Source organism: Pieris napi, chromosome 9, assembly GCF_905475465.1.
Source record: "Pieris napi chromosome 9, ilPieNapi1.2, whole genome shotgun sequence".
Taxonomy (NCBI): domain Eukaryota; kingdom Metazoa; phylum Arthropoda; class Insecta; order Lepidoptera; family Pieridae; genus Pieris; species Pieris napi.
The window spans coordinates 7208384-7221541 of NC_062242.1; the positions used below are offsets into that span (position 1 = coordinate 7208384).

The following is a 13158-nucleotide window of genomic DNA, read 5'->3' on the forward strand; positions in this document are numbered from 1 at the left end:
CTTTTCTTGGTTTGTTTTAAATAATAATGTTAAATTTATTTTCATTATTTCAATAGCATGTGCAGGAATAGGTAGTCCTTAATTCAGTTTTAGTTAGAAAACATTTAAGTAGAACTGAATTCCGTCATATTGATGTTTTTTATATCTTCAACAGATACGGAACAATCACCAGGCGTATACCTTCGTGACGATCCGCTGTTTGGGACTCATTTACAAAACCAGTCTGAGTTAAGGGTGCACAGCGCTGAGAAAGCGGCTTTCTACCTAGATGCAGCTCTTCAAACTCGTGGTGCGAGAGAAGAAGGAAAAGACAGCCACCTACTATACACTCTCCATGTTTACCAGTACAGTGTTGGCGGCAAAGGCGCAGGTAGTATTTAATTAAAAAGTACTTTTGAGGATTTCTTCATAGACATAACGTAAAATACCAAAATTATTATCGTATCCTCTATGTTATATTATATAGATGACTCTTTTAATAATATAAATTTTATTGTGATTTAATTTTAAATTAGAGATCTTAACGCTTTTGTTATATTATACATTTGTTCCTCGTAAATATTACTACGGTTGGAATCTTAATCAACATTATAAATGTGTAGATGTATGTGATAAGGATCCTCATGACTAAGTGTACGTTAGATATTATAGAGATTGTTAATAAGAATCTAAAGCTGCAGAGTACATTTTCAAAGGCTTTATAATATTTTACGCAGGCAAGAGGATTTTCAGTAATACCTATTTTTCTTTATTTACAGTTGCCGGAGGACGAAGCCGATTACATCTAATCGACTTAGGAAACTCAGAACGCGGAAAAACTAACGGAGGGATACCTTTATCTGGCTTAGGAAATATACTACTAGCAATTTTCAATGGCCAACGACATTTGCCCTACCGAGATCACAATCTAACCCACGTCTTAAAGGAATGTCTTGGTTCCTTGACTTGCCACACAGCTATGATAGTACATGTTTCCCCAAATGTACAAAGTTACACCGATACGTTGACAACATTGCAGTTAGCATCCCGAGTACATCGTCTGCGTCGTAGAAAAATTAAATATCCTTCAAATAATAATGCTGGCTCTGGCGGCAGTTCTGGCGAGGATGCATCTAAGCCAAGCAGTAGTGAACCTGACCCATCAAGCAGTGATCTATCAGCAGATACAGTTATATATGTGGGCCCATTAGACGATGCGACCGATGGAGAGCATCCACCTGTCTATATTCCTCATATAAGCTCGGGGGATATCAAAAGTTCCCTTAGCAAAACGTTAAGAGGCTCGATCTTAGATCAAAAACACAAATCGGCCTTATCAAAAGTTGTAGAAGAAAAAAGTCCTGTACATAAACTGTATGCAACTCCCAAATCTTCTCCGCTAAAAACTGCTTTACCATCTGCATATACTCCGAAGTCGTCACCTTTGCATACAGCTATACCAAAAGCTGTACCCATAAAAAAAGCAATGCCCAAACACGCAGAAGATGGTAAAAGTACAAGTGACGAACAATGGATCGATGGACCCAGAATCTCTAAATCTAAACTAGCAGAGGCTCGCCATAATATTATCAAAGAAACTCAAGGAAATAAGAAAGAAACTTGGATAGACGGACCTATGCAAGAATCAAAATTGCCATTACAATTTGAATCAGTACCAATACCACCAAATGTTAATTCTGTGTCACTTCAACTCGGAATACTAAACTCTTATACTGGTGAAAATATTGGGTATGGTTATATGGACAACCATAAGAAAAACATGATAAGAAAGTGGGTTGAAAATCAAACTTGTCAAATACAAAAATCTCGACATAATTCCCCTAGTCATAAACCACAACAACCTTCCAAAGAGTCAAGTTCAAAATTACCGGATGAAAATGAAGCTACTCATAGAATGGAAGCAACTAAAGATTCAAGGCGCATTCATGTAGAAGAGTCTACTATTAGAACCGGGCTAAAAGCGGGTTCAAAATCAATAGCCATAGAAGAAGAAAATTTTTGTCCACCTGATGCAAGTACATCGTCTAAAAAAGTATCTGGCCAAACCAAATCGATAGCTAAAAGCGAAGTAGACGAAGATGATGATAGTGAAGAACTAGCAGAAATACCCCCCGCTTTACCTTTGATACAGCCGAGTAGCCTAAGTAGTAGAGAAGTGTCAATGGAAAGTTTAGATAGTAAATATAAAGAAAGAATGAGAATGGGAGATGAAATTGTATCTAATCACAGTAGAGATATCGATCATCATGGAATGAGTAAAGGCCCGGCTGATGATGAGGATGAAATACTAGAAATAATTGAAGTTGAAGAACCTTTAGAGCCTGTTCCTATGCAAGATTGCTGTCTTCAAGTAACTGAAGAAGATATTGCATTTTGTATGGGGCTTACCAACTTTGAAGGTGATGATGATGAAGATCATCCACTTAGAATTTTAAGTCAAGAAAATCTAACAGTAGCCTCAACATTTACTGACACACTGTCATTATATAGTGAAGTTGAACGCCAAATAAGAAATGAGGCTTATCTAAGGCAAACTATGGAATTTTATGCTCAAACTTTTGGTGAAAATCCTGATATTAACCCTCATGCCAGTTTACCTACGTCTAGATCAAGAATAGATGATCTCATTGAATTAACAGAAATGTATGGTCCTAGAAAATTATCAGATGGAAATAGTTTTGCAGCAACGAGAATAGCACCTCAGTTTCAGTCTATGTCGTTATGTAATGTTAGAGATACGGATGATTACCACGCAGATGGGTCTGTGTATAGTGAGCCAGCGTACAGACCAAGTGATAAAATTTGTGATAGTTGTAAACGAACAATGTCGAGACCGGGTAGTGTTGTTGGTGAATGCGAAGTATATCAAAATTTAGAAATAGCACATAATGACTGCTATGGTCCATTTGAAAGATATAGAGGCAATGACATCACTGATGCTCGAATAGCTTCACTAAGACATCCAGATGGTGCCTCTGATCCTAATCTTCGGGAAGAAAATCGAATACCAGGAAATGGTGCTCCTTCGAGTACTTTTCGGGAATTAAAATCAAATTTGCATTTGGAGGTTAAACCTCCTGCGGTTACGGTCGAACCACGTTCTGAGAAGGGGGACAAGGGCGTAGCTAGAGTGATAGCTAGTTCCAAACAAGACGGTTACGATAGTGGTCACGAATCAACTCCGAGAACAGGCAAGCACAGTCCAGCCGGAACATCAAGAAGAGCAGAATCAGGTTACGATTCAGTTCCTAGAGACTCTGACGCGTCATCATTAGATTCGTACCCAACACGAAGAGCTGCCGTGGCGAGAGCACACGCAAAGAAACATACCACAGCTAAGTATAAGCAACACAGCGATCGATCGTTTTGCTCTTGGCTTAGAAATCCTTTTACATGTAAATATGCTGACACCGATCCTGAAATCAGTGACTTTTAATGTTCTCGGCGCCTATTTCTCCTCTAAAACTTATATCACTAAGCTACGTTACCGAATTTAATCTGGAGACTGCTTTTGTACTCTAGATATACGCGTATTTATACGACTATAAAAGCTTTGCGGTGAATGTATAATGTTACCATTGTATTTTTGTAAACCTTAAAGCTTTTAGCTCTGCTCCGAAAAATATTTTAGGACTACCTTAGTGACTTACCTTACCTGCCACATTGGCAAAATGTATATATCTAACTATGTTACACAACGAATATCGAACGGCTCTATAGTATTCTGCTCATTTTGTACTTTTATAATGTTTCTACTTTCTCTGTTATATTTTCTACTGTTAAAGCCTTTTGACATTGTAAATAGATCTAGAGTCTTCCTCAGTCTTCCGTAAATCAGGAGACATGACTTTTCTATACAATATTTAACATTTTTTCCAATCACTTAATAATTTCCATTGGTCTTATATGATTATATTTAGTGTTAGTAATCAATAATGAAAAATGTTTTATAGGATCTATGGCCTTAGAATTAGGATGATGCTTACGTTTTTAAGTGAATGGATTGAATGTTGTTATGTTTTAGTGATAAGACTGTTGTCATGGCCATATTGTAGCTTTAATTGCGGCTCGTCCGACTGTACATAACTATTGCAATCACTACGGCTTTATGAAATGTTAAACTTAGTTACTGCTTTACGTCAATGTTCTGTTAATTGTATTCATATTATTATAAATATTATATATCGTAAATTCTACTATACGTTCGTATTAGTTCAAAATAAACTGTTCTATGAACTTGAGCGTCTCGTTTTATTTAAACCTTTTGGAATGCACGAGACCGTACCTGGTATATACGAGATACCGATTAGAAATTTGCGGTAGATTTTATAACATTATGGGAAAGTTTTTTCGTATAATATTTGCTAAATTATATTATCAATATTTCCCCTATAGGTGGTTTACGAAAAAGATTATTTAGTAAGTTACTACTACAGCGTATCTCTATTGCTATTCTTTCAAAGTAAGCACAATCTCTTTTTAATCGGCAGCTCATGTCTGAGCGACGCGGTCAGCAAGGAAGTATCAGCGGTTTCTGTCCAGCACAATAACAATTTATTTAATTATTGTAAAAACACCTTCATTCAAAAAAATGTTTGTAAAAAAAGTGTGTATCTCAAAGCACACACACGTTCACAATTCATCAGACAACGTTTACAAATATTGATAAAGACACAAACAATTATAACATACACTTAATTACTAACTCCCATGAAAAATATATATAGACAAATTTGTAAAACATAGTTTTACAAAGAATTCTTTTTGACGAAAACATCTTGCCAGATATTCTCAGTATTATAAAATAATATTACGACGCTCCGTTAATGTATAATGAACTGAATATAAAACGATGAATACATAACGTTAAAACTTTGGCACCCTTGGGGCAAAGAATTGGGATAGAAACTTTTTACCCCGCACCAAACTTCAACCCAGTGCAGACCTATTATCTTTCATTTCTCTTGTAATTTAACATTCTCCATTCGCCTCGGGAAAATCATGCTATCAAATGCGTTTTACCCTCTTTTCGAGGGTGACAACTTTTTTCATGGAAATCTCCCGATAATTCGTTAAAGTGGCAGCTCCTTGGCTTATAACGATTATCGGAGATTTTGCTCTATTTGAAGTGGGAAATCGACTGCGATAAGCTAAGCGTTATTGAGGCTATGTTTGCGGGACAAAGCTTAAGCCGGATTCATAACGTCTTCATAAGTATTAATAGAATTGATTAAAAAGATACTTATAATAAAACAATTTTTTACCGGATTGAAGTTATGTATTTACAATTATTTTCCATAATTTTAAATTTAACCGACGTTTCGCGTGCTTTACAGCGTGCGTGGTCACGGTGACTATAACACATTTATAATTGTTTTATTATAAATGTGTGAAAGTTATGTCAATAAAGACAATACTAAAAAGATACTTGTTTGTATGCAAAATCAAGGATATTTTTTGAATAATCTTTATAATTGCCTTTAGGCATTTCAAACTGGTACACAGCTGATACGATAGAAAATAATTCTTTAACAATTCACTAACTTAACTTGACTTACTGACTTATTTTCCTATATCTATGCTCTTCATATGGGGCAGAGATCGTCCACAAAACTTCGGCTTCACATTCTTCCTTAAGCCTCCTACTTTACTTCAGACTCGTGCTTTGGAAAAACTCACTTAATACCTATTTATTTTTAAGATAAAAGATAGTTTATTATCTATCATATATTGGCCTTAAAGCGACCGACCGATAAATACAATGTTACGTGTTATCTCAAACATAAATTAACAAAATAGGTTCATAACAGTACCCAAAGAAATTCCCATCAACTGACGGTCGGTCTAACGATCCAGTATTTAATAATCCTCACAATACAATGCGACGGCAATAAGAACAAAACGCAAAGAATAAGGGAGGATAAAGACGTACAGCCGGACGTGATGCGGAGACATAATATACTTCACATCCAACATGCACACGAAAATAGCCTTAATCACGTCATAAAGAAGGAGGATAATAGATTAGCTAACCCGCGACGTGATATGAAAGAAAAATTTTAGTAATAAGTAGAACATATGTATCAATGTTGCGTGGGGTTAATCTGAGTGACGTTTACAGTCAGTACGTTTATCACTAGTGGATTTTGTATGTGTTTAATAAATATAGACTATAGACCTGTATTTTGTTCTATGACAACCGAAGTACTACCAAGATAATTATTTTTGTAATATATAACATTCCTTCGAACGGTGAACGAAAACATCGTGAGAAAACCAGCGTTAGACCCAAAAAGTCGACGGCGTGCGTCTGGCACAGAAGGCTGATCACCTATTAGATTAACAAATGATCATGAAACAGATAAATAAATCTGAGGCCCGGATCTAAAAAGGTTGTAGCGCCACAGATTTTTTTTATGTCTATACATAGTTACAATATTTTTAGCAGCCGTCAGAATCATTCATGATGAGTTAACCGCTGACTATATGCAATTATTAATCTAATACAGTAAAAATAAAACGCTCTTTCGACATTTGATTTTGAAACAGCATAGACGTCACGACTTGGTTAATAGTTTTATTGTATATGTTTGTTAAATTTAGTGTTCTTAAGCGAAAGAAAACGTAAGCAATAACTGTCACTAATTGTTAAACAGAAACGAACTACGGAAAAGAAAAAAAATGCAACCCTCTTTAGTCTGTTGTAATGGGTAATAACTTAGATCGGGAGCCATGCCAAGTTTTATTCGTAAAAAGTTAAAGACATTATGGGATTTTAAGTGGGGCTAATGTACCAAGATTGCTCCTTTTAAAACGCGTATTTTGTATCTTCAATGAAATCGTTTCTTTAAGAAGACCAACAGATTTGTAGCATTTAATATACGTGGATACAAAGATGCGGATAATATTAGGTATTTATCTTATATTATAAAAAGATATTTTTTGAAGTTATACTTCTTTAGGCGCGTTATGAAAAATTGATGAGAGTGAAATTTTACGATGCGCGCGCACCGTTATACAAAATTAACAGAATGAAGTTGCCCACGGAAGATGCTACGGCATTGGACATAATTTAAAAACAACATTCGAATAATAATAGAATTTATGTTACATTTAATGTTAGAGAATAATAAAAAATATTTATTTATTTAATTTTTCAAATGTAAACTGAACTTTATTGACTATAATGACTCCTTTTGCAGTCTTTGATTATTTAATTGTAATTAAATATTTGCATGCAATCAAAAACTATTTTTAATAATGCCAAAGAAGTATAACTTCTTATGCGCGTACATAAGTAGACGCACCCTTTTTTTTAAGGCACTCGCAAGCTCTCTGGCATTGAGAGTATCTTAACATCAGATGAGCCTCCTGCCTGTTTATTGTTCTATAAAAAAAGCTTGTAGCTTTGTGATGGTCTGTCGTGTGGTGTGTGCTCGCGCGTTGTCGTGGAGAAGCAATGGGGAAGGGCGACCAAGTGACTAGTCTCGGTAGTTTAATTGCGAGCTTCTCCACCACTGTCGCAATTTCTTGGTGATTGAGATTTGCCTTCCGCCATGGTCCTAGTTATAGTGTTTCTATGGTGATTCAGTAGTGCTATGCACGTTTCGACACGTAGTGGGTCTCGCTGTGGGTCGCTTAGTTCGTTCGTAGTTCTCAATATAATAATAATAAAATCAGGAAAAAATTATATTAAATAAAGCTACTGCTAGATGCAGTTTCTTCCAGACAACTCAAATTATCTAGCCTTTATCGACAATGGATATCGGCCGATCGCCCACTTCGATCTTCAACTCAAAATTTCCAGATTTTAAACGAATGAATTAATAATTGAACAAGTTTATGCAAGCAGTATTAGGCCACGTCATTAATCTTTCGTATTATTTTGCGTAGCGCTATATCCAAGTAGGGACACATTCGAAAATTATATGAATTTTCAGTTTATTAACTAACTGTGTTCAACTATCGAAAACATAAAAAAAATCTATCTGCAAATTACTGAATTAAATTAACACACGGCTTTCAAATGAAATTTATTTAAACTTCGGATTGCGTGCCAATCCATACATAATAGAATCTGTAAAGTGTAAATGCTGGTTATAAAATCTCCAATTACATAGGTACGTACCAACAATGATTTTATCCCTTTATGATGTGGTATACTAATTGACTTCTTCTTATAGTGCCATCTCCTTGCGAAGGTTGGCGATCATCATGGCTATTTTAATTTTGGATGCCGCGCTTCTAAACAATGACTTGGTGCTTTGACCAAACCATTGTCTCAAGTTTTTCAACCAGGACGTGCGTCTGCGGCCAGGTCTCCTTCTACCTGCCACTTTGCCTTGTATGATTAGTTGAAGGAGCTCATAATTTTTGGAGTTGCGTAAAACGTGTCCGAAATACTCAAGTTTCCTTTTCTTAACCGTCATAAGCACTTCTTTGTTCTTCTGCATTGTGTCCAGCACGGTTGTATTTCGTATGCGGTCAGTCCAAGATATTTTAAGCATACGTCGATAAACCCACATCTCAAACGCTTCCAGTTTTTTGGACATAGTCTCTGTCAGAGTCCAAGATTCTACGCCGTAGAGCAGCACAGAGAAGACGTAACATCGCGCAATGCGAGTTCTAAGCTGTAAATCTAGGCGCTTGTCACAAAGTACTTTTTTTAAACACAAAGTACTAATTGACTACCGTTGTTATACCTTAATAAACCAAACTCCTTTAAAAGAATTGCTTCAACTATCGCGTATTTTAAGTTCATGTCCCTTGTAAGACCTAAGAATCACAAAGAACATCATTTATCAGCCCAAGTCTGTCGGGATCGGGATTGACTTGATTATAAATATTACCAAACAAAATCAAACAATTTTCATTCGATAAGTCATTTATATATTACATTACCGGATTGCCAAATTGGCATCCAACATATAAGTGAAATGATTGCGGGCGCTGGAGCAAATCTCATATATTTTTCACGGCATCGAATCTTCGCCGCAAATCGAATTTGTCTACTTGGAGTTGAGCCGCATCAATCTGCATTATCCGGGTGACAATGATGTGTTACAAAACATAAGACACGGCGTTTAATTTAAATAGGTGAAACTTTTGCTGTGTGGGTTACCATTAATTATTTATTAACAGAAGGTATAGTTTAATATTAGAACTAGCTGCACACTTTAGTAGCTGAAATACTATAGGATTTCCTTCAAGAAAAGAGCGTACCAATTCTTAAAAGTCCGACAACACACTCGCGAGCCCTCTGGCATTGTGAGCGGCGGTATCACATGACATCAGATGAGCCTCCTGCCCATTTCCCCCCTGTTCTATAAAAAAAACAAAAAGTTTTTTGTTAAAGTTAATTCCGCCGTGGTCCTAGTTATTTTTTGCCTTTGCATCTGCGTCATTGATCACATATATGAAATATGTCTTCATACCTTTTTTATAGGAATCATTAATGAAGATTATGTCTCACCTTGTACCACACTCGAGAAACGTGTTGAAAGCTGACTGGAGCTGCCGCGATTTCTCAGGATTTGATGCTCACCAACTTAAGCCACGCACTTTAAGAATATTTGTAGTGAAGCCCTTAACTCCCAGCTCGTGTTACGATGGAAAATGTATATTCATAGTAACAAGAGCGCCTAGGAAATATATTTAATAGTTTGAAGTTATACTTTTTTTTGGCGCGTTAGGGAAAAATGATGAGAGTAAATTTTTACGATGCGCGCGCACACCGTCAGAAAAAACCAACACCCGCGCACCGTTAGAAAAAACCGACACCCTGAAGTTATAGACCACAAGCCCATGAACAAAAAATACCTGTGAAATGACCCAACGTGAATTACGCTTAGAAGGCTGTTACTATATCTGAAAATAGCTCTGAGCACTATGCCGTCATTTCTGAGCGGTACATGTGAGTACGTGAGTGAATGGACTTTCTCAGGTACAATGGGGGAATTTCGACTAATTATTAATGTACGGCTTTGTTATAAGTGTATAGATGATTAAAAATAAATGTCGAAAAACCTAGTGCCGTACAAAAGTGATGGTGCCGGAAGTCGGTGCAAATTTTTAATTCGACGACAGTTGCAGAAGCAATATAGGTCATTTATTACTGTACGGCATTTGTGTGATTCCTTTTGGACACATATACAGATACTTTACCCGTAAACGCCGTACATATTTCCAGCGGAGCGGTCGAAAGCCAAGGGTCGGAACCCTACCCCTACACCCATATACCCTAAGGTCATTGTAAAATGTACGGCAACATGTTCAAAATATTATTTAACACGGACAATAATGTTTTATAATTATGCCGTCCAAATATTATAGTTAATATTTGTGTAATTAAATATTTATCGAAATTTCAGGATTTACAAAGTTCTTACTGCTGTAAGATCAGAGAATAATGTACGGCAACTTGTTTTTTTACATAATGTTACTAAATATTACCGTTGTACCTTATAGCCGTTCATTATAAATGGTAACAAATAAAAATATTATGATAAAAAATATATGAAATTTCCGAAATTTAGATGACTTTTCAAATGCTCCTAGAGTAATATGGGGAGTAATATTTTCAAAGATTATTGTTATTTTATATGTAACAAATATAAATAAACAAAAAAAACCAGATGCCGTACATTTTACTCCAGATTATTCTTTACAGCTGATAAAAACTTCGACGACGTTTGAGGTGTCCCTTCAGGTCATTAATAACAGTACATATCTGAGTATACTACCATAAGGCTGTAAAGTATATTTACAGCCTTATCGTACCAGCAGAGAGAGGTAAAGGAAAAATATTTTTAACAAAAATAAAAATATAATACAGGGCGTCCCAAAGTTATGAGACATGAAGGGAAAGTACCTTAAATATCGCAGATAGGGTATTTTACTAAAAGAAGACTTTATGTTATTTTTTAAAGTTAGTAATTCTGCATTCAAAGATTTTTTAAAAAACTACTTGCCTCGTCTGGAAATCGAACCGGCTTAAATTTAAAAAAAAAACACCCCTACTTTTATGATGCCAATCGAAAGAATGGCCAAAAACTTTTCTAAAGTAACAGACTCGTAAGGGATTTTTTTAGGCCGAATACGATAGATAATGTTTTTAATTTGATTAAAAAGATATATTCACGCTGTTCCTTTCTTTTAAAATACTATGTTACTTAAGAAGAGTTATTAGTTTTTGGCCATTCCTTCGATTGGCATCATAAAAGTAGGGGTGATTTTTTTACATTTAAGTCGGTTCGATTCCCAGACGAGGCAAGTAATTTTAAAAAAATCTTTGAATGCAGAATTAATAACTTTTAAAAATAACATAAAGTCTTCTTTTAGTAAAATACCTTATCTACGATATTTAAGGTACTTCCCTTCATTTCCCATAACTTTGGGACGCCCTGTATTGGTAGGCGGTGGTAGCGGACTATCGAAAGTGTACGGCATTTATCTTTTATTGAAGATTGTCTAAAGTATTAATAACCTGTGTTATTGCCGTACAGATAAAAGTCACCGGAAAATGACTCTTTTCTGAGGAAAGTAATTTACCCCATACACCTATGTGTTCCACAAAAAATGTACGGCATGCTGGAAAATGTTATCTATTTGTGAAGTACTCTCAAGATCATTTAATTTTATGTTGTTTCATATCATCATCACCTATATGCTAATCAGACATATGTTGCGACCCTTGGCTTTCGACCGCTCCGCTGGGAATATGTACGGCGTTTACGGGTAAAGTATCTGTATATGTGTCCAAAAGGAATCACACAAATGCCGTACAGTAATAAATGACCTATATTGCTTCTGCAACTGTCGTCGAATTAAAAATTTGCACCGACTTCCGGCACCATCACTTTTGTACGGCACTAGGTTTTTCGACATTTATTTTTAATCATCTATACACTTATAACAAAGCCGTACATTAATAATTAGTCGAAATTCCCCCATTGTACCTGAGAAAGTCCATTCACTCACGTACTCACATGTACCGCTCAGAAATGACGGCATAGTGCTCAGAGCTATTTTCAGATATAGTAACAGCCTTCTAAGCGTAATTCACGTTGGGTCATTTCACAGGTATTTTTTGTTCATGGGCTTGTGGTCTATTAGCATAGTCAACATTTTGTCATGTCAAAAAATGACAAATTTTAAACCCTTCATTTCTTCTTTTCCGTACATGTAATATAGTAAAGTTTATTTTCATATCAACAAAATAAGAAACCAAAACTGAGACTATGGAGACATGACGGTAAAAAGTTTTTTCAATCAATAGGGAGGATTTTCGACCAGTCTACCACTTACTGTCCGGCTTCAGACTCATATATTCTTATATAATATATCCTAAGCGGTCGGAATAACTTCGTTAGCGCGTTTTAGAGTATATCGTTACCGTAGTGATTGGAGCCGCGGATGTAGATGTCGCTACAAGTCCTAATTGTTCGGCGATACTAACACAGCCTTCAGAAATAAGGAGCGTGACTGAAGAAGATGGAAGAAATCTTAACTAAGCGAAGGACTACAAGTAACTTAATGTATGACCAAAACAAAATAATATAATATTAATATGAATTTAAAGCGTTTAAGTTTACGATTCCATTTTGAGGATTCTGAAACAAAATTTGAATCAAAAGTATCAACAAATTAGTAGAGTTTAGTGATTTATGCGTAATTTTACATAGGTACATATTAAGTACTCTAAAATAGATTCAAGTTACAATGCACGATCGATTTTGTTTCATGTCATAAAGGTCACCTTTTAGGTAACCTCTATACTAACTCACAAGTACTCAATGGATATACATAGATGCGTACTATTTAAAATTGGTACAAAAAAGTCCAGTAAAATTCCCGCTTAACATTTCTTAAACCCATCTTATCAAAGACTTTATTAAGGTAAGGATTTTACAGCGGATCATACATTAAATTTTACGATACCCTAGAATTTTTATTGGAGACAATAAGGGATGTTCAATAAAACGCGAATGATGAGCTCCGACTACGTAAAATGGCATAAAGAGAGTAAAAATCATCATAAAACATGCTGTAAACTTGATACATTGTTCGAGATTGGATTTTTAATATAGTCCCGTTTTAATATTAAATATAGGCCAAGAAGTAGTGGAGCAAAAACTCGTTGTTATCGGCTATACATTC

The 13158-nt window shown here is 35.5% G+C and overlaps 1 protein-coding gene across 4 annotated transcripts in view; it reads left to right on the forward strand.

Annotated features, from left to right (window-relative positions):
• The window catches only part of LOC125052332 (kinesin-like protein CG14535), a 255440-nt gene extending 251199 nt beyond the window's left edge, over positions 1–4241 (forward strand). For all 4 annotated transcript variants that reach the window (XM_047653106.1, XM_047653110.1, XM_047653108.1 and 1 more), the window contains 2 exons: positions 155–370; positions 759–4241. In XM_047653106.1, the coding sequence (XP_047509062.1) occupies positions 155–370; positions 759–3436 (2894 nt within the window). In that variant the 3' untranslated portion in view covers positions 3437–4241. The remainder of the gene's footprint in view (positions 1–154; positions 371–758) is intronic.
• The last annotated feature ends 8917 nt before the right edge of the window (positions 4242–13158 follow it).